The sequence below is a fragment of the Acromyrmex echinatior genome, chromosome 2 (genome assembly GCF_024713525.1).
Source record: "Acromyrmex echinatior isolate Ae372 chromosome 2, ASM2471352v2, whole genome shotgun sequence".
In the NCBI taxonomy this organism is placed as follows: domain Eukaryota; kingdom Metazoa; phylum Arthropoda; class Insecta; order Hymenoptera; family Formicidae; genus Acromyrmex; species Acromyrmex echinatior.
Window position 1 is genome coordinate 12,487,458 of NC_141853.1, and position 22,890 is coordinate 12,510,347.

A 22,890-nucleotide genomic window follows, 5' to 3' on the forward strand; every position below is an offset into this window, starting at 1 on the left:
ATAATATAGCGTGCGTGTTTGAAGTAGAAAACATGTCGTCAAAGCGTAATAAATAAAAGGATTTCAAGGCATGAATGAACTATACACAACTGTATAATGCTTTCGTATGTATATACACTACATAATAAATTATTACAATCTTTCATTAACTTTAAAATACCGGTTTTTTTTTCAAAATACATACTTTGCCGAATGTCCAAGTCTAATAATAATAACGAGATATTTCAAACAAAGATTATTAGTGAGGTAGTATCAGAGATTGTCAACATAGCGGCGCGCTGAAAAAAACTTGCACTTTGAGGATAATAGAAGGACACTGTAAACTCTGATTATATGCTACACTCTGCAGCTGCAGAGAAAAAACTTGAGAGTGCAATCATCCCTGGTCATCACGTACTTTTTCATGTATATGTACCAAACCTCATAGAGTAATGTCCATGTTAAAATGTATAGTCTTGTCCATTCGTGGGTTAAACAAGGAAACAGTCAAAGATTGTTCATCCTTGTGTAACCCATATGATAGTATGGAAGACAATCACAAAAAGGTGGACATAACCTTATGAGGTTTGGTATGCATCAGTATGCATGTATATATGTCCACATATCACAGCATCATAAATGTTACAACCATCTGAATTTGCATAAGTATCGAGGCATGCTCAAGACGCGCGTTCCTTTCTAAATATTCGTGCATTATGACTAATAATTATTTGAAAAATGGTAATTAAAATAAAAAATTGAATTAAATTTAGTTTTCAAAACATTGAAAATTGAATTAAATTTAAACTAGACTCAATTTAAACTTAATAATTTATAAACAATTTATGAATAATGTAGTATTATTTTTCTTACAAAAATCGCGATTAGACACAACATTCTGCAATTCTTTCCTACTTTCTCAAACTATTAATTAATCACACATATTTATCAAAACAAATAGTTAATTACTGACCTATTTTATTTTGCCAATATTATTAAGAATATGTATCCTTATGTTTTTTTCTCCTATGTAATAACTACGTTATTTATAAAATATTTATAAATTATTAAGTTTTATTTATAAACTGTACATTTAATTTTAAATTTACATTGCCGTTTTTCGAATAACGATTAGTCATAATGCACGAATATTTAAATGGGACGCACGTTTCGAATATGAATTTATTATTATGCAGGTATATATTTATTTCATGTATTTTTATATTATTACATTTCTTTAAAACAAATTTCTTTACATTTTTTAGAAATGCATGTCTAGGAAAGATAATAAGAAACCTCAAAAAATGTCTGAAAAAAAAGAAAAAATTGGGAATGGACACAAAAAAATTAATGTAACTTACACTTTTATTTGATACTGCTAGTTCTTTTGCATCCGAACTTTTTTCTATTATTTTCTAGTATTTACAATAAATAAAACATGTAAAAATATGTATATTAGATATAAAGAAACTTATTTAGGACTCTAAGAAGACCGAAAAATATATCTCAACATTTAATTCTTCAGGCAACCAATGAATACTCTAATAACATAATTCACATCTTTTCGCTACTGGAAATAGCGAAATAAATTTGAGAAAATTATGTAACTATTTGCATACATTATATAACTATTTGCATTTGTGTGTACATCTTGCTATATATTTCATTGCACCAGTTTAAGTTAACTTTAATGGATGATTATAAGAATTTGGCAATATATCAGTCACTTAACTTTTCGCGACATCATTAACACATCTTCACGAATTAGTCACTTATATGGCACCACATTTTATTTTTCTGTGATAAATTGAAGAATTATGTGAGACAGCAATAAGCTCCTTGTGCGATTATATCGATGCACGCGATTAAGAAGGCAGTAAACCTAAGTTCTGTAGACATATTTGCGCTGCTTCTGCTTTTGCCTGTTTTTTGTTCGAACTCGCAACACTCGGCTTATATTCAATGCCATTTACTTTTACCTATAGTAGAAAAATATATTTGTATATAAATATATATATTTCTAAGTATAATATAAATATTAAATTATTTATTAGAGCAACATTGCTCACTTTGAAGAGAAAATTCTTCCTGTGATCTGGTCCAGATTCAAAGCATAACTCGTAAACTGGTGCTCCAAGTTTTTTCTTTGTGCAATATTCTCCTAAAAGCGACACTGGATGTTTGCCTAGGACAAAATAAATGTGAATAATCAAATTTAGTTTGACTTATTATATTTTAATTAGAAATATATGCGCGCGCGTGCACACACACACACACGCACACACACACACGCGCGCGCGCGCGTATATCTATTCGCAAAATAATTTAAATTAAATTATACCTTCCAACGTTTTGATCATTGGCACCATAGGCTTTGCAGTTTTGCCAACTTTTTGCACGATATCCTGTTCAGAAATGAGTCCTTTCTTGTCTAATTTTACCTCTAGTTGCAACGGTTCCAAGGCACCTTCTTTATTCTTGCCAAGGCCTTCACCAGGACGCCAACCCATCTTCTGCAGTAATGCCATACCCATCCCACCCGATAGAGGCTGTGCCGATACTAATTGGTCCTAAACAATTTGTTGAATTAGAAGAAATAATGTACCTATGTAGAGTTGTATTGCGCGGATACAATATTAAAATATAATCTTTGAGTTATATATGTTTTATTTTTTAGAGTCAACATATAATTGCTAAAAGAACCATGTATTAGATGATACAATTCAAACAAATAAACTCATCAATAAGACAGATATATTCTATTATTTATTCGGTTATAATCTGAAAAAATCTCTCTCTCTATGTGTGTGTCTCATAATGTTGAAAATTTTGAAAATATAATTACGGGAATTTGTTATACAACTTGCGTATACTTACCAAACAGATACATACCGAACAAATAATAATCTCTGCACCAGGCTGCTGAAGTTGTTTTTTTCTCTGATGTAGCTATATGCCTGTAACAAACCCTCAGGTGGATGCAGACTAATGCTAAATATCCCAGCTTTATGAATAAAAAACAATCGGCTTCTGATGAAATCCTAGGAAGCTGACGATAATTAGCAATAATCTCACAAGAGCTCATTATCTCAGTTGAATATATAGAAAATTTTATTTGTAGAAAATTAAATTTTAGATCAGAATATACATACATATACATATTACATTCTAGACTAATACATATTATAATAATTAAATTAAATTTTAGATTTATATATATATATATATATATATATATATATATAAAATATTCTTATAATAAAATTTGTTCTAAAATAAAATAAACTCATTAATAGGATTTAAAATCACAACTTTGGAAATTTCAAAATTTAATTTTCATAGAGATAATAATGCTCCTGTGTCCATGCAGGCACAGAATCCACTCCTAAATAAGAAATAGTCTGTGCCTACAACACAGTCTCTACTAAATATCAATGTTAACTTTTTATTGATTCTAGTAGAGACCGTGCCCGAAAACTTGTTACAGGCAATTCAGTATGTCAATAGCGTATTTACTTATACAATGTCAGGTCCAAAAATCTTAAATAATTCAATATTAATATTGAATATTATTTTATTGTAAGACATATTAAACCTGTTTCATTGTTAAGTAAGAGAGAGAAAAAGAAAGGAATTATAATAGATGTGTGTTAAGATGCATTTACATATCATGTACATCATATACAAAATGCTGTTCTCTTAATGAGAATTATACTTATGTTGCTTTGAAATTTAAATATGTAATTATAAAAATAAAAATTTTTTGCAGTGTGTATATGCATAAACACACGCACGCACGCACGCGCACACACACACACACACACACACACACACACACACACACACACACACACACACACACACAATAATTTACATTTTATTTTGATTTGGAAATGTATTGTGCATCGGAAGCATTGATTTAAGGATTGATTCAAGGATAAATTTTATGAAATCGGAGTGGAATAAAATATACAATAACTTTTTACCTTACGTGCCCAGGCTTGATAACCTGAAGACAATTCTGCAGGTGTAAGTACTTTAACTCCTGTACTACCAGTAAATTGACCTGGTATCTGCTTACTTTCAGCCCAAGTTCTCATCTGTAATATCGTGAATAAATTCATCAATATGTATATCATGCTATATTTTGTGACAATCTATGTCACTTTTTTACCTCGTTTTGTGCCCGTTGCATTGCATTCAAAGCATTTATATCATTTGGATTTTCCCTTAATTTTCTTATAGCTGCTAATCTCTCAGATACTATAGAGCCAATATCCATGGTCTGCAATCATCACAATTATAATAGAACAATCTTTTTACTAATTGACGATATAATTAATTAATCATATAATTTTATAACATGTGCATAGATGTTTTCTTTTTTATTTTACCTCCGTTGTAGTTGGGAAAACGGTTTGCACCGATTGCACCGGTTGTACAGGTTGCACAGGTTGCACAGGAGGTGGTGACATTATAATTGATGATGCATTTGTAGAAGCTGGTACAAATATTTTTTTTGGTTCTGGTTTCTTTGGTGTAACAGGTACCCATTCGTTTTCTAAATACAAATATTGTATCATATTGGTGCATTAGAATAAAACTATAAATTATATCGTAAAAATTTCTACCGCTTCTTCTATGATGTTGTCCACTGGAAACAGGAAACTGCAATCTCAATTGATTTGATGTTTCAGCTGTTTTTTCTTGAAACGTTTTTGTTGGTAACTGTTTTGCATCCTGAAAAGGAGAAATAAAATTTGCTTTAAAATTTGATGTTTATATCATAAAAATGTAACATTTAAGATTTGTAAACAATAATAAAGTAGATACATATACCAACCTTAATATTCATTATAATAGAACTGGGTCTTTCTTTTAAAAGAAAAGGATGATGAAATCCTTTCTCAGATTCACTTTCTTCTCCTTCAGAAGAGATACTAGATAATTCGCCTAATGCTTCAGACTTGGATAATGATTTACAAAAATCTGAAAACACAATTTTATATGTAATTACATAATGAATAATAACACAATGATGGAATAGATAATGTGTATATATATATTTTTTTTGTATACATATATATATATATATAATCTGTATATATGTATATTCATTTCAAGAAATAAATTTTATATATATATATTAGGTGTTGGAATTAATTCGTAGCGTTTTTAAATGAAAGAATGTTATTTATTTCACATGAGCATTAAAAAATACATTAATGAAAGTACTTCCCATCACTTGTAAAACGCTACGAATTAATTCCAACACCTAATATATAAAATTTTATTAATAATTATATATATATATATATGTGTGTGTGTGTGTGTATATATATAAAATTATTAATAAAATTAAAGTGAACAAAAAAATTACCTGTAAGTTCATCCACTGTTTTCCCACCAGTTTGTATAGCAGCAATAGCTTTATCTTGTTGAGCTACTGATAGAGTTCCTTGTTTTATCATACTTATAACATTTTTTCTTGCTATTTCTAAAAGTTTCTTCTTGTTAATCTCTATTCTTTCCCTAATAAAAAAATATTAAGTAAATAAAATTGATATATAAATATTATTGTACTGTCAAATAATTTAATGCAATATTAACTTTCTTTCTCTGCTCATACTTCGACCTCGTGTATATTTGTCTTTATTTTCACTGTGGTTTCTATGTCTGTATCTTTCTCTGCTTCTGCCAGAGTCTCTTCTTTCACTGCTCCTATTCCTTTCGCGCCTTTCTCTGCTCCTGCCCCTCTGTTTTTCTCTCCTGTCACTCTTACTGCTACGTGAGCTATATCGCGTTCGCGATCTTGACCTTCTGTCTTGTGAACGACTGTCTTTATCTTTTGTGCTTCTGCAATTGAAATTCTTCATTATTATTCTGTAATCATTACCTATAGAAATATTTCCTTCTTCTTTCCTTCACTTTCCAGACCAATTCTTTAGACTTAAATAATGATTTACTGAAATAATCTAAGATAATTTTAAACCTTTTTCTTTCTTTCTCTTTCAAAACTAATCTAAGATCAGTCTTAGAAGTCATGGAGCTCCTTGTTGGACTGAATATTTTATTGCTTATTTTATCTCTACTTGGGCTGAACGACGATGATCGATTTCGAGGTGGAGTAGGACTCAAAGTAGGTGTCCTATTATTATTATCCTCACTGCTGCTGTCAGACAGTTCACCATCTTCCATTCCCGCAGCTTTTGCCTTTTGCTTATTTTCTATCGCTTTTACTGTTTCATTATAAACAGTACTATTTTTGAGATCTTTTATCAATATTTTTCCTTGAGAAGGCTGCTTTGATTTTTCTGTTCATAGAAAGATATTATTTATGTTATATGTGCTTTCTTTCTTTTTATATACATTATTTTTAAATCCAATTTTTCATTAGATGTTTTCCAAATGTTCAACACATCTTAACACAAATGTACACAGAAATCTAGAGCTTACTAGTAACCCTAGAGCCAAGTACAGATATGTTATGTGTAGACAAATGCACCATGTACAAAAATGTCAGTAATTTTATAAATGAAGAGTATCCATTATCTGATTAAACAAATTATTAAATTATCTGGTTAACTTTGATTAAGCTTCTAACCTGATGTTTCATCCAATAAGTTTCATCAATGACATCATAGATAAAACCCATTGAATAAAACACAGGTTAAGCCTAACCATAAGTTAACTAAAAAATAGAAAGCCGAATCTTAATTATATTCATATTACGAATTTTTTAACATTATACATTTAAAAAACAGTATACATTTAACATAATTTATAAATGTTATCAACAGCAAGAAGTACCAAGAAGTTTAGGTATCACTGGCTCATCAAATTCATCATCCTTTTTTGATATAGGTGGTAATTGAGGACTACCAGGATTATCCAAGAGTTTGTCTGTAGTATCTGAATCCTTCTTTAGATCATGAAGATCATCTGGCTTTTCCTCGTCATTCATATTAATTTTTTCTGACACTTCAAGGTATGATTTTGCATCATCATATTTGGTGTCTCCACAATCATTATCATCATCCATCTTTGCTATTTTGGGCTTACTATGACCCAAGTCGGATGACCTGCTAGAAACAGATTCATGTCTTCGCTTGGATTTCTTCTTGTGTTTTTTCTTTTTTTTGATACCTGATCAATATAAACAAAGAATGATTATATTGTAATACAGTGCTAACTAATACATAATGCACATTGTTACCATCTGCATCACTATTATCCGAGGAATCATGTTTCGATTTCTTCTTGTGTTTTTTCTCTTTGTGTTTATGTTTCTTTTTGATCTTCTTCCTCTTCGTTTGAAGTTCATCTGATACCTTATCGATCTTGTCAACATCGCCATTCGACACCTGCTGGGCGCTATTTAACGGCGACGCGACGCCGTCGTCCGGTGTGTCAAAGGTACTAAAGAGCTCTGTAAGAATCTCATTAGACGACTTCTCCGGAAGTCCGGGTTCCTGTTTAATCTTCACGCCGTCAACACCGACGGTCGTGATTAGGTTTGCTATGTCAAATAAATCTGTCATCACAGTTACTTGGCTTATATCTGCTTACTTATTTACTCTTATAATCACTTATGACTGCGCTATGCATTCCCGCGCAGTCTACTAAAGTTGCATTAGTTGACTAGCGCACTAGTAGTACTAGCACTGGTGATTGGACTAATTGGAGTTTGGAGTCGTGTTTTGCAGAGAGAAAATTCTGCGAGCACTTCGAGAAACTCGAAATAACCTCACCAACATGTTCGCAGAAATAATCGATCGAGGTCAATTTCGAGATTTCGATCATAGTGGTATTAAAACCACAGGGTATCGATTATGTAAAGTTTCCTTTAGGAATGAATACATAAAAAGTGAACAAATTCACGTGAATGTAATGCATAGTCTACAATGAGTAGGCAGTAACAGTATAATAAGCAGGGAACACAGACCCTTGCATAACGCATAAAACATAAAGCATAAGAAAATCAGCCAATCAGAGTCGTTTATTTCATAGAAAGGAAGAAAATAAAAGACTTCGATTGATTCATTTTCTTATGTTATGCGTTATGTAAAGGGCTCCGTATAATAAAAGGAACAGAGAACAGAGAATAAGAATTTCAACCTATCAAAAAACTGTGTATTCCACAATACATGATTTCTGATAGGTTGAAATTCTTATTCTCTGTTTTCTGTTCCCTGTTTCTTTTATTGTGCGGAGTCCCTAACGGCCATTCTACATTGATCGTATCGTAGCGTCGAAAGTGTCGTAAGCATCATGCGACTTTAAAAGTGAAGGATTAGCTGAAGCAACAAGCTTGTGACTTGTGACGTCTACGATACGACCAATGTAGAATGGCCTTAAGACTCTGTGCTCCCGTAATATCCTGTTTCTGAGTATCAATCATGAAACTTTTTTTCTAGGATGAAAAGTGAAAAGTGAAAAATGTCTCCATTAATTTTAATGGTTAAAATTTTCACTTTTCACTTTCGATTCTAGAGATAAAGTTTCATGAGTGATACTCAGGATTTCTATCATTGTGGACAAGGCTTAGTCGGTATTTTATGGAGCGGAAATTTATAACTGAACCGAACAGCGCGACCAATCACAACTCTTCAATCATAGCTGCGTTCGGCAATGCAAATCTGAAGCGTCCAAGTGCTTTTTTTCTATAGTACACGTGACATATGCTATAATATAAGAGCACTCCAACTCCTCAGATTTGCATTATATCGAATGCAGCTATTATGGTTTCTGTACACTGGACGCGGAAATGCTTGCCGCGCGGCAAAATAAGACGCGGCAACCAATGAACACATTAGAAGCTGTAAGCTTATTGGCTACCGCATCACATTAGGGCCATTCCACACAACGTGTAGCCGCATAATTATATGCATAAAGAAAATTATCCAATCATATTTCTGTTATAAAGACAAACGTAAAATACGATTAGATGATTTTCTTCATGCATGATATTCTTTATGCGGCTATGTAAGATGTGTGGAATGGCCCCCTTACGTTGCTTTCTTTTCTACGATTGTGATTGGTCGCGCTATTCCGTTCCGCTCTTCATAGGATGTCAGCCTGATTGGCTGCAGCAGATAAACATGTGCAAGAACACACCAGGTCTGTTCGTTTTGACTGCACTTTTGCACCAGTTCATCTTTTTTCCTCTTCTTTTCTTTGGAAGAAAAAAAGAGAAAAGTTAAACTGGTGCAAAAGTTCAATTAAAAAGAACAGGCCTCATATCTACTTGCATCATGGAGATGGGATGCGTCTTGTGACTACTTGACTAATGTTGATTAAAACAGCGGTTCACGACTCGTAACCAATTTATTAAAGTTTTTGATAAACGAGAGAATTTGATATAAGTGGATTTAGTATTTATCGCATGGTTCTATTTTCTTTATAGATTATAGAGGAGATCGAAAAACCAATTATTAAAAAGAAGAAGAGAATTCAGTTCTGATACTTATGACTGATATTAATTAACAAAATAGAGCTTCAATTATAGAAGAGTGATACTTCATATTAAAATATCTCACAACACACGAGAAAATTGAGAAAATAAAAATGTATAATTGAAAACTTAAGTTTCTATCGTTTTCTATTGAGAGATCTTAGTTGATCTCTCTAGTTGATTATGTTATTTGTTCGAAAAGAAAGAGACTGATGTGCTAAATCAACATAGGAACTGAAATCAGGATAAGAACTTCTCTTCGATACTTATATGAAAAGAAGCGGCACATCTGTGAAAAAAATACGATTTTGAATTATTGTTAAAGATATAAAAGAACAAAACGACGGTTATGTTCAGTGACTAGTTGGCGTAATATTTTTATTAATTTATTGTGACGAGGCCACGTTTTTTACCACATTAAACATAGATGCCATGGGTTTTGAAGGTAAGAATAGTTATTTACATTATTGCTTCATTGAAACTCAAATTTTGTTCAAGAGATTTTATTGCCTGAATATATGTGAAAAAAAATTTATACGAAAACATGATGTACACAGGTACATTTTTATAACATATTAATTCAAAGACCAAGAATATTTAAAATAATATAAAAATATATATACGTGTAATATCTTTATTTTTTCATTATTTTATCTAATTTTATCTAATTATATATTATCTTTTTTTAGAGATTTTATAAAAAGAACCACATATCATACGTGAATTGTTTTCTTTTTCTTTTTAAGACGAAAGAAGTGATTCAGATGAAGAACATGATAAATCCAGAAGCAGTACTCCGGATTCGCAGAAATCAGGTAGCAATGCAGCAAGAAACAGATCACATTCTGCTAGTCCAAAATCTTCACCTGCTAGGTATTTAATATTTATATTCTGCTTGCTTAATTATCTTTATATTTATTAAAATTGGAATAAAAATTCCTTTGTTTTTAGGTCAAATCAATCGTCTCCAATGCGAAACGGATCACCAGCTTCTGTCCGTTCTAATGCAAGTTCTAGAAAGTCTTATTCTAGATCATCATCCAGATCACCTTCACCGAATGGCTCCATCTCACCAATGAATAACAAAAGAAGTATATCTAGATCACATTCTAAATCTCGTTCTCCAGAACATACAGAGACAAGTGCAAGAGATGGCTCACAATCACCAGCACATTCACCGCGCTCTATTAAATCTGGTTCGAGATCTCGAAGCTCCTCTCATTCTTCTAAAAGTTCACATCCAGCATCAAGAAATAATTCGCGTTCCAGATCAAGATCAAATTCTCCAAAGTCAAATAATACTCCATCTAAATGTATATCTTCGAAGACAAACTTTCAGTCTTCTAAATCTCCTTCGCCGCGGGCAGTTTCTAAATCACGATCTCGTTCAAGATCTCTTTCTCGATCCCGTTCTGGCTCTCCAAAAACATCGATACATTCACGGTCCCGATCGGGAACTCCCAAGTCTTTCCAATCAAGATCAAGATCAAGGTCAAGATCAAGGTCAAGGTCAAGGTCAGGATCAGCAAATCCCAAACAAGTCAAAACTGGTTCAAGATCAAGATCAAGATCTCTATCTGGATCCAAGAAAGGTTCTCGTTCGCCTTCATCGCCAAATCGATCTCCAGTGGCAGAGAGACAATCAAGATCAAGGTCAAGGTCAAAATCACGTTCTGTGAATAGTTCTAGAAAAGGTTCTCCAGATTTAGGGAAAAGCCCTCGATTTAGATCTCGTTCCAATTCGGCAAATAGAAAATCTAAATCAAGATCTGTATCAAGATCCGGATCTAGGAAACAATCAAAATCACCTTCGCGAGAACGGGCTTTGTCACGTTCAAAATCCAAATCGAAGTCTAGATCCTTGTCGAGTTCAAGAAAAGGCTCGCGTTCACGATCGCGATCAAGATCGCAAAAATCTGGATCTAGAGGAAAATCAAGATCTGTATCGGGTTCACGTAAAGGTTCCGTATCTCCTGTACATTCAAGGAAGAATTCTCGCTCAAGGTCCAGATCCAGTTCGCGATCCAATAAATCTAAATCAAGATCTCGTTCTGTTTCGAGAGCTTCGCGATCGAGATCTCGTTCTGGATCCAGGAAATCGATATCGAGGTCGCGATCTCGTTCAAGGTCAAAATCTGGCTCGAGATCGCGTTCAGGCTCACGTTCAAGATCAAGATCAAGATCGAAATCAAGATCCAGGTCGAGATCAAAATTACGATCAAGATCGAGGTCACATTCTAGATCGAGATCAAGGTCTGGCTCCAGCGCCAAATCTAGACATTCATCACGTTCTAAATCTCGATCTAGATCAAGATCTAGATCCATCTCCGGATCTAGAAAATCCAGAAGTCCTAGCAGAGATTCGGATAAAATAATTAGAAAACGAAATAGAGCATTATCAGATTCTGAAGAAGAGACTGATGAAGTTAAAGCAAAGAAATTAATGAAAAATGATTTGTCGGATTCCGAGCATGAAGATGGGAACGAAAGAAAAAAAGATGACGAGATGCATCAAGAGAAGGAAGGCGAAGATGAGGAAAATAAGCAATTAGATGTATCAATTGTCCATGATCAACAGGATAACGAAGATTCTGACGATGGAATTATTACTGGTAGTGGAATGTAAGAATATATTTAACTGCAAAATCTGAAATTAATATAAAAGTATATCGGAGGATTAAAATTAAAAAATGCGATAAAATTTAGTAAAATAAAAACTATCTAATATTTTCAGGGATGATATGCTGTCCGATTTTGACCGTATGTTAGCACGAAAAAAAGAGGAACAATCTCGTAGACGTAAACGAAAGGACATTGGTATCATTAATGATAACGATGATATTATAGCACAGTTATTATCGGACATGAAAGTCGCAGCTGAAGAAGACAGAAAATTGAATCATCAAAATAAACCTGCTACAAATAAGATTGCCATGTTGTCGAAAGTATTGTCGCAACTGAAAAAGCATGATCTACAATTGGCTTTCTTAGAACATAACGTTCTGTCTGTCCTTACTGACTGGTTAGCACCGATGCCTGATCGTTCGTTGCCATCTCTTAAAATCAGAGACAATCTTCTAAAATTGTTATGGGAGGTAAAATCATAAGATCATGAGATAAGTCCATTCGATAAAAAGAAACATATTTATATCTTTATTTATTTATTACATCATTTATAGTTTCCAAAAATTGACCAATCTTCGCTGAAGCAATCTGGTATTGGAAAGGCTGTGATGTATCTTTATAAACACCCAAAAGAAACAAAAGAGAACAAGGAACGCGCTGGAAAGTTGATCAATGAATGGGCCCGACCTATTTTTAATTTATCGGCGGACTTCAAGGCGCTTTCGAAAGAAGAGAGGATGCAGAGGGACTTGGAGCAGACACCTCAAAAGAGAAGAAAAATTGAGGACGGAGGATCCTCTCAAAAATCGCAGGATATTAATAAGGCCTTGAAAGGAGATTCTAAGTACAGTCGATAATATAATCGTTAATAATTGATATTAATTGTTACATTTTCATTGTATTGAACTCTTTCTGTATCTTATAGACCATTGAGACCGGGAGATCCTGGATGGGTGGGAAGGGCTAGAGTTCCTAGGCCATCTAACAAAGATTATGTCATACGACCTGACTGGAAATCAGATATTGATATTAGTAGGGTAGGTATTTGTTATTACTTATTATGTGTAGAGTTGGAATAAAAATTAAAACTTCTTTTCATAAAGACATAATTGCTATATAATTATGTTCAATTATTTATGATTATTCATTTTTAATTTTACTTATAAATGAAATTTTGCATAAATTAAATTTTGGATAAAATTGTTCACTTCTAAATTTCTAATCCAACTTATTAATGTTCAATGTTTATGGTGTGTTCTTCTCCTCAATACCTTACTTCATAATATTGAAGATTTTTGGCTATATAAATTATATGCCATTACAATTCTTTACACAATTGTAATGGTTTCGTTAATCTGTGCAGAGCACCAAGAAACAAATGAGCCGATTTGAGAGACACATGAAGAACTACATGGACAGTAAACGTATGAAATCAGCAAGAAGAGCAGTAGATATATCTATAGAGGGTCGTAAAATGTCTTTGTAATATCGTAGTTTTTATGCTTTATACAAGGTTGAAATAAATCTGTGGCAATCTCCTGATGATGCGCAGGAAAAGTTTGATTTTGTTCTTGCGTAGATCTCGGGCAAATTAAAGATAAATTGCAAAACACAAAGTTGCTTATTTTCTTGCCAACAATTGCTATTACATGTTTATTTGCAGATGAAAAAAAGAAATAGTAGTTGTAGTTTATTTGAAAATAAGCTGATAGTAAAAGAATTATGCAATTTTGTTTGAAAATAAAAAAAATAATTACATTTAAAATATATATTTTAATCAGATTGTTCCAATCAATTTTGACTTAAAAAATCTAAGGATATTGTTTATAGATTAAACATCGCTAACGTATTATTTATAGTCTGTATAGATAGAATTAAATAAAGATGCATATTTGAATTTGTGTACATTTTGTTTCACATTTAACTGACTGAATTAAACATTTCAAATATAAACAATTGGAAGAGATGTTTTATATATACATACATACATACACACACATATATATATATATATATACATGTATATATATATATATATATGCACAAAATGTTTCATTAAAAACAGATTTATAATCTGTTTGTATAAATATTTTCTATTTATAAGATGGATCGATTTATGTTGTGGAAAACTTCCAAGATTGATGATAACATATTTCCTAAAAATATCAGTTTAGAATATCAATAATATTTGTTGAAATTATTTTGTGTGTGTGTGTGTGTGTGTGTGTGTGTGTCATATACATATATACGAATAAAAATTATAATTTACGAATAAAAATATTTATAACTTTTTCTTTACGTTCTCTCTTTCAATTGGTCTTTCAAAAAATTAAATTAAATGGCCGCAGTAGAATTTCCGTGCCACCAAGATGGTGGCAGTCCCTTTCCGGTTTATTGTTAAACTGGTTAAACGTGTCACGCGATACTATGAAAGCGAAGGGTGAAGTAAGTAATTTTTACAAATTTTACTTGAGGAATAAGCGAGATCAATATTGAAAGCTATTTTTTTTTATCCCAAGCATTAATTAATCACTTGGAATTAGCTTGAAAATGTTAAATGGAGCTGTACACTATGATAAACGGCGTGATCTAACCTATAACTGCCCACACCAACGCATGCTCGCATAATTCGATACAGCTAATTTATAACAAATTCGAATGAAATGATCATCTCTCCTTTTTCTTTCAGCTGAAAGAATTCGAGGTGATAGGGCGCAAGCTCCCCACCGAGAAGGAGAAGACCACGCCGTTGTACAAAATGAGGATATTCGCGCCGGATGCTATAGTAGCCAAGTCCAGGTTTTGGTACTTCTTGCGCCAGTTGAAGAAGTTTAAAAAGTCTACCGGTGAGATCGTGTCTCTTAAACAGGTACTCATCTCAATATATATATATATATATATATATATATATATATATATATATATATATAAATTATCACAACTATAATTTTATCTTATTAGATGTGTTCTTTGTAACTGCTATATTTTGTATTTGTTGCACTTAAAATAAAATGAATACACAAATGTTGGAAAAGAGAAAGAAAACGTGACAAATACAGAGTTTAATGTAGATCACAAATTATAATAAAAAATTGTTAATGTTCATTTTTACTGTAAATCAATTTCAATCTCGATTTAATTTATTCTATCCTTTTCTAATTCTTAAAATTAGAGAAAGATGAAAAGTAATTTCATTAGAGTTAATTTACATTAATAAAAACGGATATAAGAAACTAAATATCTCATTGTGTTTATTTATATATTGGATAACTTTATATATGTTGATAATATAAAATTGAATCTTTTAGATCCCAGAGAAAACTCCAATGAAAATCAAGAACTTTGGAATATGGCTGAGGTATGATTCCCGATCTGGTACACACAACATGTACAGGGAGTACAGGGACCTCTCCGTCAGTGGGGCAGTAACCCAGTGCTATAGGGACATGGGTGCCCGTCATCGTGCACGTGCTCATTCCATACAGATAATCAAGGTGGAGGTTGTGAAGGCTGCAAACTGCCGCAGGCCCCAAGTGAAGCAGTTCCACGACTCCAAGATTAAGTTCCCATTGCCCAAGCGAATTCAGCACAGAAATCGTATGCCGCTGTTCAGCGTCCGGAAGCCGCGCACCTATTTCCTTTAAATGACATGGTGTTTTTGTACTGCGACGCTATACTACTCTGCAGAAAATAAAGGAAAATATTCAACATAATTGTACGTAATCGTCGTACAATTTCCTTTTCTCCACCCTTTTGCCGCCGTTTTAAGATATAAAATACAGAGCTCGAAATATTTCGGTTGTTTAGGAATAAAGGAACTGTTTAGCTTAGAGGACAGTTGTGTATTTTGTTGCTTGTAGAGACCCTGGATGTATTCACGCTTGATTTATCATTTTATTTTTCTTTAATATTTGGTGAACAAGGATAAAATGATACACTATAGTTTGGAACGAGGAATCCCAATTTCTCTAGATAATAACATCCTAATAAAGTAAAGATTGTATTATTTTCTTTATCAGGAATTCAGTTGATTGGCTAATATTTTATCTATCACACAAGTAGGAATGAATAAAAAATCAAGTATTTGCTTTCCTTTCCTTCAAGTTACAATTTTAATATATATATATAAAATACCCCAATATAGAGCTGTGTAAAGCAAATGTAATGTTCAGTGCACAACGAGGATAAAAGGATGCATGATGTGCAATATGCTCTTTACGGGATATGTCCATCAAATTATTAAGAAGCAGACTTCTTTCATTTCGAAACGGGAGACGAACATAGATAATAATGGATGTCACGTGTCAAAAGACCGGAACTCGTGAGATTCACGTCTAGAACTGAAAATGAATTTCGACTTCACACTTCCGTTATGACTCAAAACTAAGCCTGTTATCGATTTGCGCCACCTCCGCGTACGAACACGAAGGTCCTGACAAACTGTGACAAGCTTTGGAGAGAACACGCGACAAGTCGTAAGTAATTGCGATTGCAAAGTCATTTGCGTCACTTTGGACATTTCGTTAATTTCGTTCCGTTAATTGTTCGATTCGAGCATTCGAGACACGACTGATACGGCGGGCGATTTTTGTCACGACATCACGGAAAATGTCGTTTGTTTCTATCGAGCATAGTGTCAAACGTTCAATATTGCGTACTCGAAAGCGTGTACTTTTGCGTGATGATGCGTAAGAAAAGTTTACGGAAATTCAGACGCGGTGAAACGTTTCCTCGAATCCGAGATCGCCTCGATGACCACTCTTGACATCGAAGCAACATTGTCGGCGATATTGTAAACACATTTGCGTCAGTGCCGTCAGTGCATCACGTTGTAACGTGTCAAGTGTGTGTTAACAGATGATGGGACAATTCAATACTATTCCTTCAAGTCCTCGCGTGATGTTCGATGAAGAGGGTGACAATGGCTTGGTACTCTGTGATAAATATCTACCGGTTGAAATTCTGATAGAGATCTTTTGCTATGTCGATTGCAAGACTCTGATGAATTGTCAGTTGGTATGTAAACGTTGGAAGATGTTGATGAATTACGTATGGCATAAGAAGACCGAGCAGACGCTAGCCAAACCATTTCCATGGAACGACAAAATCCCCTGGTCCGTATTTTATTTCGCATGCACTAAGAAGCCATATGAGAGGAACTTGCTGAGAAATCATTCCGGCACAGAAGGCATGCATCATTGGGACTTGGGTTCGAATGGTGGTGATCAATGGAGGATTGAGGAGCCTCCCGTTGGCGTGCCAAAACTGCCGCAAACCGAACCAATGTTTAAAGATAGACAGATCTGTTTCACGACGTCCTATCAACGTTGCTCCAAAATGCAAGATATCTATCTGACAGATGAAGGGATTCATCCATATATCCTAGACACTTATCAACCACCTATAGTGGTAGTATCAAGTTTTATGTGATGAAATTATATATATAAACACACACACACACACACACATACATATTGTATGCAATTGTAAATTATATGCCATGTATATGTAGGTAAGCGAATGGTACAGCTGTCGATGGGACTGTCCAGCAAAATATCAATTGGAAGTTAAATTAATTGGTGTTGATGAAGAACAAATGGATAAGTTTAAATTTGAAGATATTCTAGAAGGAGAGAAACAGAATAGATGGCTGCAAGTGAGTATTAAAAAAACATGAAAAAAATTTATGTAATAAAAATTGAAATATGGCATATATACAATCTTCAATTTATATTTTTTTGTATGCTTTATCGCAGGTTTCACATGTATTTGAAAACTATGGAACTGGTCTCAGAGTTATCTCCTTTGAGCACAGTGGGAGAGACAGATTGTATTGGGCAGGACATTATGGAAGTAAAATGGCTGGAGCTTGTGTTTCTGTAAAAATTCCTGAGAATATATGCACTTGCACTTGTAAAAAAACGTAATTAAAACAACAGGTATTACAAAAAACAGAGGTCAAAGTAGACAAGTCAGTTTACGAGGAATTTTCCCTCTGCTTTTTTAATAAAAAGTTTTGACAAAAAGTCATTGATTTCAATGAAATAAAAAATGAGTACCTACGAATATATAAAATGTTAAATATATAAAATTTTTTATAAAATATTAACTGTAATTACTTAATAAAAAATAATTTTAAGATTATGTTTTTATTATCACAGTTACAAATTAAAAATAATTCATATACAGTGTTGCGTATATATAATAAAAATTTATTCAAAATATACGTATTTTCTGTATACATACACAGTGTAAGTATTACGAGTGTAACCGAAAAGCTATTTCGATTAGATTCTGAGGTGCAGAGTCTTGATGGCACACGTACAATTCCTTTGGATGAGGACTCGTATAGAGGCGCCCAATTACCCAAAAAGCTGTATTTTCCCATTCGAATAATACACCATGTTCTTTAACAGCGATTAAACTTTTGTTGATTACCGTTTTATCTATATCTTGATTCAACATCTTAAATCTTATTGTATTACGTAACAGTCTATGAATAACATGTACACATTTATTAAAGTTAACAAGAATCTTATTATCTTTTGATGTATTTTGAATAGGTATTGATGTTAATAGAATTCCTTCCACCATGTCCAATTGAACATAATGATATAAATAATTTTTATCACCTGCAGTTAGTTTTTGAGGTACTAAATATTCTGCTTGGTTTAACAAGTTCTCTCGTATATTGGATATATCCATTGTAAGCACGTTACTATCACTCTATAAGAAAGTATTGATAAGTATATTAGTATTTGAAACAAATACTATGTATTTTTTTAAGAGAGAGAGAGACCTTATATATATCGATATCTGAATCACTATCATCCGAATATCTTGATGCCGAATTGATCTTCTCTCTGATTGCTCGTCTTCCAAGTATAGGCATCGCCTCATCGCTCATTTCGCTAACACCACCTGTTCCTTGGCTGAGTGAATCTTCAGACGTTTGTAAGGAATACACTAAACATGTGAAAGGGTACATATACTCGTAAAATAATATTCACACATATAAGAAATAAAACAACTTATATACTGTTTTACGTATATTGTAAAAGTGACAAAAAGAATTAAGATATAGTATACGAAATATTTGAATTGATTTTACTATTGATGTACTTACATACATTGAAACTTACCAGAACCCAAGATCACAGGATTTTCTTCAGGATTTCGTTTCTTCAAGATAGAAGGCAATTCTTGCGGTTTCTTACTAATAGCAGGATTGACGTTTTGCTTAGGCGGTACAGTTTGCGCGTCAGACGTTGATTTTATCAAACCAAATAGGTTTTCCGTTATGCTGGATGATGCTTTCGTTGTTGTATGTTCCTCATATGGTATTACTTCGGGTCTGGTATTGGATGTAATCCATTTCGATGCCAAGACTGTGACTCCTATTTTTTGTACATGCTTCAATGTCTCTTGAGCCTCTTCCACATAAAATACATCTGGGCCAATTGCGTCATTGTATCTAATTGAATGATAAAACTTGAATAAAAAGCAATATTTAGACTATTCATAAAATAATACACACTCACTTTGCAGTGCATCCGCCAGATTCCAACAGCACCGCTAATAAATCATGCCCATACCCGACAACCAATAAAAACCATTTTCCATTTGATATTAATAACTGACTGCTGTCGTTGCTGTCGATATTGCCACGATTGCAAGACGAGGGATAAATTTGTTTCCACAAAACTAGACATTTTACTTGTTCTTGGCTCACCAGATTTAATAAACCATTATGTCTCAAGAACGAATGTACGTCGATTAGATCTTCGTGAGGCAAATGAGATCCTAGAAGATGGCTCTTGTGATAAATGCAGCTTCCTAATATAGTATATAATCTTTTACAATCCATAGGATCTTCGTTCTGTTAAATATGCATTTATTAGATATAATCAAGTGTAGATTTACACTTTAACGTAAGCATATTTATTAATTACTTAAAATATAATTATAATAAATATTGATATACCCAGTCTCTGTAATCCATAGCTTCCATCTCGCTTAACGCAGCGTCTATTTGAATTTGTGCGTCTCTCGGTAACTGTATAAAGCTTGCGACTGAAAAAGCGCTTCTAAATTTATAATTCTCCACACTTTCAGTACTATTTTGTGGCTTTTTTTTAATATCAGCTTCTTTGTAGGAATCTTTAATATTTGTTAATCTGTGCATAATTAGAGTGAAAAAATGATCCAAAAAAGACTGGTTCTCCACAGAAGTAAAGCACTTTGTTAGCGATTGATAAGTAAATTCTAATGTTCTGACAATGTCTTCTGTAATCTTTATAATCTCCTGAGAGGTACAGCTACAAAGAAGTAATTGATAAAATTCATGTTAAAACAACTGCTATATTCTTTCCAATACTGTACTCTGAAATAAAATTCACCATTTGCCAGGTAAAGCTATCAAAAGTAATTCATCGTTACGGGATGTGTACGAAATATGCGTTTCTTCTTCGCCTATATAGACAGTTGTACTAAAAATATATACATTATGCGACGTCCAGAAAATCGCCCATAGTACTTCGAGAAGTGATTCGGGACCCGAAAAGGAAAAAAAAAATATAAATCACTTCCCAAAGTACTACGGACGATTTTCCGCACACTCTTATGTATATAATATATACATATATATTTTTTAAATAATTGTATGTATCTGGAGACACAGTAGCGTTAAGAAAAGCAAAGTGTCATATAGTATACCTGAGTGGTTCTGTGCCCACTATACTGGGTAATAAATGATTAAGAGTTATAAAAGCTCCCCTTGCTGTACATAGAGAAGAATGCACATTTTTAGTTTCGGAGCGTGGGAATGTATACAATACGCCTTGCAACTCTTGTCCCATTTCCGAAAGATCCGCAGTTTTTAAATATATTACGCCCAACGGATAATTCACCAGAGATTCCATAAAGAAATTACTGGATTCTTTATTCACCAAATACTGGGCCAATATTGATTGCTAAAAATGTACGATCGATAAAATCTTATCTCATACATATCACGTACTCTTACTGTCGTATTTATAACGAAAACTAATTACTTTTGGTTCATTTACTTTTGGTAACTTTGCAGTAACATCAACACCAGCTACTCTTTGCAGTTCTAATGTTACCTGTGAGTAAAGAATTTTTTAATTAAAAAAAAAATTAAAATAGATTCGAATTATAAAATTACACATAGCAAATTCCTAAATTTATTAATCACGATTATTTATCAATTATTAATATATATCAAATCTCACATTTGATGGCGTAGTGATTTCAGATAGTATCCGATCTAAATTCTGAAAAGTAACGTTGTTCGAATTGATGCTCCGTAACCAGTCTCCGATTTTTATATTTCTCTTTTTCATAGCTTCACCATCGGGTATAAATCCGGCCACCATAACTCTCACTTTGTCCGAGAACGCACCCAGAGTAATACCGAAGTACGCTTCGCACAAGGTTGCCCTTCTTCCCAGCTTATGTCTTCTTTCAGGATCGACCCATAATGTGACTTGTCGAATTTCTCCTGCCTAATCAATACAAATAATTACATACATCAATACAGATACAAGAAGTGGATTTTATGTGATGTGTACATTTTATTATTTGTCATGTTAAATTTATTAAATTATAGTTAAATTTTATTTTTAATTCACGTGTTTTAAAATCATTTACTTTTAAATATTTCCAAAATAGACATATTATAGTCATCGCTGTTAGTGCACCAAATCAGTTAGTACCTGGAAATCTTGAAATTTGACCTCCTTGCTCCCATCTCCTTTTTCTTCAGTTGCATTATTTGTCGTAGCACTATTGTTAATCCTTTTATTTCTCATGCTCCATCGCTTGCTTTCCTTGCGTCTAATAAGACGAAACAGTTTGCCAGCTCTTGTACTACGGCGACGTGTTAATTCGGGCTGAGGACTTTCGATGTCATTCTCCGAAATTGTAGGATTCTCGAGTAGACTTTCCTCTGCGGATTCTATATAGAATACTTCTCCGGTGGGTCCGATCTCCGATTCCCATTCAACCACAGAACTGCATTTAAGTATATTAAATCGTGGAGAAATCATTCACATCTATTCACAAATACGCCTGATTGTTGAATTTACCTGCCGGTGTCCGAGTAATATGACCCTGTGCTGGAACCACTGTCACTTGCCCACCAATCGTGATCATCCTCGTTGTAAATATCCGCAGAGTACGGCTGATCGGACTGTTCGCATTTGGATTTTAATAAAGCATTTTTGTTCTCTGCCTCGCTCATATTTCGTTGAAAATTATTGTGTCAAACAGCTTGATTTTATAATGTCTAGCTCTACAAATAAGACCTGAACTAATATACATAATATTATAATATTAATAAGTAGGTATAGCTTATCTTTCTGCATTGATATCCTAAATAATATATTATGTGTCTAACAATTATTATTTTACTTTCATTTGGTTATTGTATATAAATAGACTATATGTACAGTTTAGACAAGTGGATAGCCTATTATTCGATACTACCTGAATGCACCTGTGTGTAGCATACCTGAATACAAGGCTTGCCTGTTTGCTTGCGCGGAGGGAAAAGAAAAGGAGTGGGGATGTGATGAACACCTTTTTATTCTAATATGTGTGAAAGGTAGAAAGATTTCTTTACATACGTAACGCTGAAAGTGAAGAATCAGATGATTTATATATATATATATTTTTTTTTTTTTTTCTAAATTTATGAAAAATTCCAAATAACGTAATAAAAATAAGAAAAACTTTTCTTGAAAAATTGAAAAATATAAAATTTAACAAAATAGTCATAAAAAGCTTATTACGAAATAAAAGTTACTCAA

At 33.0% G+C, this 22,890-nt stretch overlaps 5 protein-coding genes and 1 long non-coding RNA gene across 17 annotated transcripts; 4 read left to right on the forward strand and 2 right to left on the reverse strand.

Annotated features, from left to right (window-relative positions):
- Positions 1-2,639, forward strand: LOC147910505 (uncharacterized). The gene is made up of 2 exons (XR_015544113.1): positions 1-104; positions 2,427-2,639. It is a non-coding gene; the product is annotated as an uncharacterized LOC147910505 (long non-coding RNA).
- LOC105152875 (Son RNA binding protein) lies at positions 1,343-7,890 on the reverse strand. 6 transcript variants are annotated; one of them, XM_087402910.1, is made up of 13 exons: positions 7,196-7,890; positions 6,790-7,125; positions 5,972-6,293; positions 5,590-5,835; positions 5,360-5,511; positions 4,823-4,968; positions 4,611-4,719; positions 4,374-4,540; positions 4,154-4,264; positions 3,966-4,079; positions 2,321-2,549; positions 2,049-2,164; positions 1,343-1,958 (listed from the first exon to the last, which is right to left on the reverse strand). In XM_087402910.1, the coding sequence occupies exons 1-13, from the start codon at positions 7,518-7,520 to the stop codon at positions 1,845-1,847; spliced, it is 2,487 nt and encodes an 828-aa protein (XP_087259036.1). In that variant the 5' UTR covers positions 7,521-7,890; the 3' UTR covers positions 1,343-1,844. The 6 variants fall into 6 exon arrangements, with proteins under 6 accessions (XP_087259036.1, XP_087259038.1, XP_087259037.1 ...); XM_087402912.1 differs by lacking the exons at positions 1,343-1,958; positions 2,049-2,164 and adding an exon at positions 2,872-2,983 and having other exon boundaries at positions 2,370-2,549; XM_087402911.1 differs by lacking the exons at positions 1,343-1,958; positions 2,049-2,164 and adding an exon at positions 2,857-2,983 and having other exon boundaries at positions 2,370-2,549.
- Positions 7,891-9,129: 1,239 nt separating this feature from the next.
- LOC105152830 (uncharacterized) lies at positions 9,130-13,955 on the forward strand. The gene is made up of 7 exons (XM_011067317.2): positions 9,130-9,878; positions 10,180-10,306; positions 10,385-12,055; positions 12,168-12,528; positions 12,613-12,902; positions 12,984-13,095; positions 13,422-13,955. The coding sequence occupies exons 1-7, from the start codon at positions 9,866-9,868 to the stop codon at positions 13,542-13,544; spliced, it is 2,697 nt and encodes an 898-aa protein (XP_011065619.1). The 5' UTR covers positions 9,130-9,865; the 3' UTR covers positions 13,545-13,955.
- Positions 13,956-14,352: 397 nt separating this feature from the next.
- RpL18A (ribosomal protein L18A) lies at positions 14,353-15,771 on the forward strand. The gene is made up of 3 exons (XM_011067318.2): positions 14,353-14,503; positions 14,748-14,927; positions 15,367-15,771. Exons 1-3 carry the CDS (start codon positions 14,486-14,488, stop codon positions 15,700-15,702), a joined length of 534 nt encoding a protein of 177 aa, XP_011065620.1. The 5' UTR covers positions 14,353-14,485; the 3' UTR covers positions 15,703-15,771.
- Positions 15,772-16,202: 431 nt separating this feature from the next.
- On the forward strand, positions 16,203-18,596 carry LOC105152832 (F-box only protein 44). 2 transcript variants are annotated; one of them, XM_011067319.2, is made up of 4 exons: positions 16,204-16,533; positions 16,916-17,467; positions 17,571-17,714; positions 17,815-18,596. In XM_011067319.2, exons 2-4 carry the CDS (start codon positions 16,916-16,918, stop codon positions 17,983-17,985), a joined length of 867 nt encoding a protein of 288 aa, XP_011065621.1. In that variant the 5' UTR covers positions 16,204-16,533; the 3' UTR covers positions 17,986-18,596. The 2 variants fall into 2 exon arrangements, with proteins under 2 accessions (XP_087259049.1, XP_011065621.1); XM_087402923.1 differs by having other exon boundaries at positions 16,203-17,467.
- in (inturned planar cell polarity protein) lies at positions 18,250-22,703 on the reverse strand. Of its 6 annotated transcripts, none has more exons than XM_011067322.2 (12): positions 22,593-22,703; positions 22,168-22,373; positions 21,796-22,093; positions 21,313-21,585; positions 21,112-21,183; positions 20,774-21,030; positions 20,458-20,547; positions 20,043-20,376; positions 19,600-19,937; positions 19,201-19,532; positions 18,858-19,024; positions 18,250-18,784 (listed from the first exon to the last, which is right to left on the reverse strand). In XM_011067322.2, exons 2-12 carry the CDS (start codon positions 22,320-22,322, stop codon positions 18,317-18,319), a joined length of 2,784 nt encoding a protein of 927 aa, XP_011065624.1. In that variant the 5' UTR covers positions 22,323-22,373; positions 22,593-22,703; the 3' UTR covers positions 18,250-18,316. The 6 variants fall into 6 exon arrangements, with proteins under 6 accessions (XP_011065624.1, XP_011065623.1, XP_087259035.1 ...); XM_011067321.2 differs by having other exon boundaries at positions 22,568-22,703; XM_087402909.1 differs by lacking the exon at positions 22,593-22,703 and adding an exon at positions 22,531-22,548.
- Positions 22,704-22,890: the final 187 nt, after the last annotated feature.

Bases quoted from the DNA above. Each gene is read 5' to 3' on its own strand.
- LOC105152830 (XM_011067317.2), top strand. The intron at 10,307-10,384 runs GTATTTAATATT...CTTTGTTTTTAG, and splicing joins CCAAAATCTTCACCTGCTAG to GTCAAATCAATCGTCTCCAA. The intron at 12,056-12,167 runs GTAAGAATATAT...TAATATTTTCAG, and splicing joins ATTATTACTGGTAGTGGAAT to GGATGATATGCTGTCCGATT.
- LOC105152832 (XM_087402923.1), top strand. From the start codon at position 16,916: ATGATGGGACAATTCAATACTATTCCTTCAAGTCCTCGCGTGATGTTC. The intron at 17,468-17,570 runs GTAGTATCAAGT...ATGTATATGTAG, and splicing joins CTTATCAACCACCTATAGTG to GTAAGCGAATGGTACAGCTG. The intron at 17,715-17,814 runs GTGAGTATTAAA...GCTTTATCGCAG, and splicing joins AACAGAATAGATGGCTGCAA to GTTTCACATGTATTTGAAAA.
- RpL18A (XM_011067318.2), top strand. The intron at 14,928-15,366 runs GTACTCATCTCA...TGAATCTTTTAG, and splicing joins AGATCGTGTCTCTTAAACAG to ATCCCAGAGAAAACTCCAAT.
- in (XM_011067322.2), bottom strand. From the start codon at position 22,322: ATGAGCGAGGCAGAGAACAAAAATGCTTTATTAAAATCCAAATGCGAA. The intron at 22,094-22,167 runs GTAAATTCAACA...ACTTAAATGCAG, and splicing joins TATTACTCGGACACCGGCAG to TTCTGTGGTTGAATGGGAAT. The intron at 19,533-19,599 runs GTGAGTGTGTAT...TCATTCAATTAG, and splicing joins TCTGGCGGATGCACTGCAAA to ATACAATGACGCAATTGGCC.
- LOC105152875 (XM_087402910.1), bottom strand. From the start codon at position 7,520: ATGACAGATTTATTTGACATAGCAAACCTAATCACGACCGTCGGTGTT. The intron at 4,969-5,359 runs GTAATTTTTTTG...TTGTGTTTTCAG, and splicing joins AACAGTGGATGAACTTACAG to ATTTTTGTAAATCATTATCC. The intron at 1,959-2,048 runs GTGAGCAATGTT...TTTCTACTATAG, and splicing joins GGAAGAATTTTCTCTTCAAA to GTAAAAGTAAATGGCATTGA.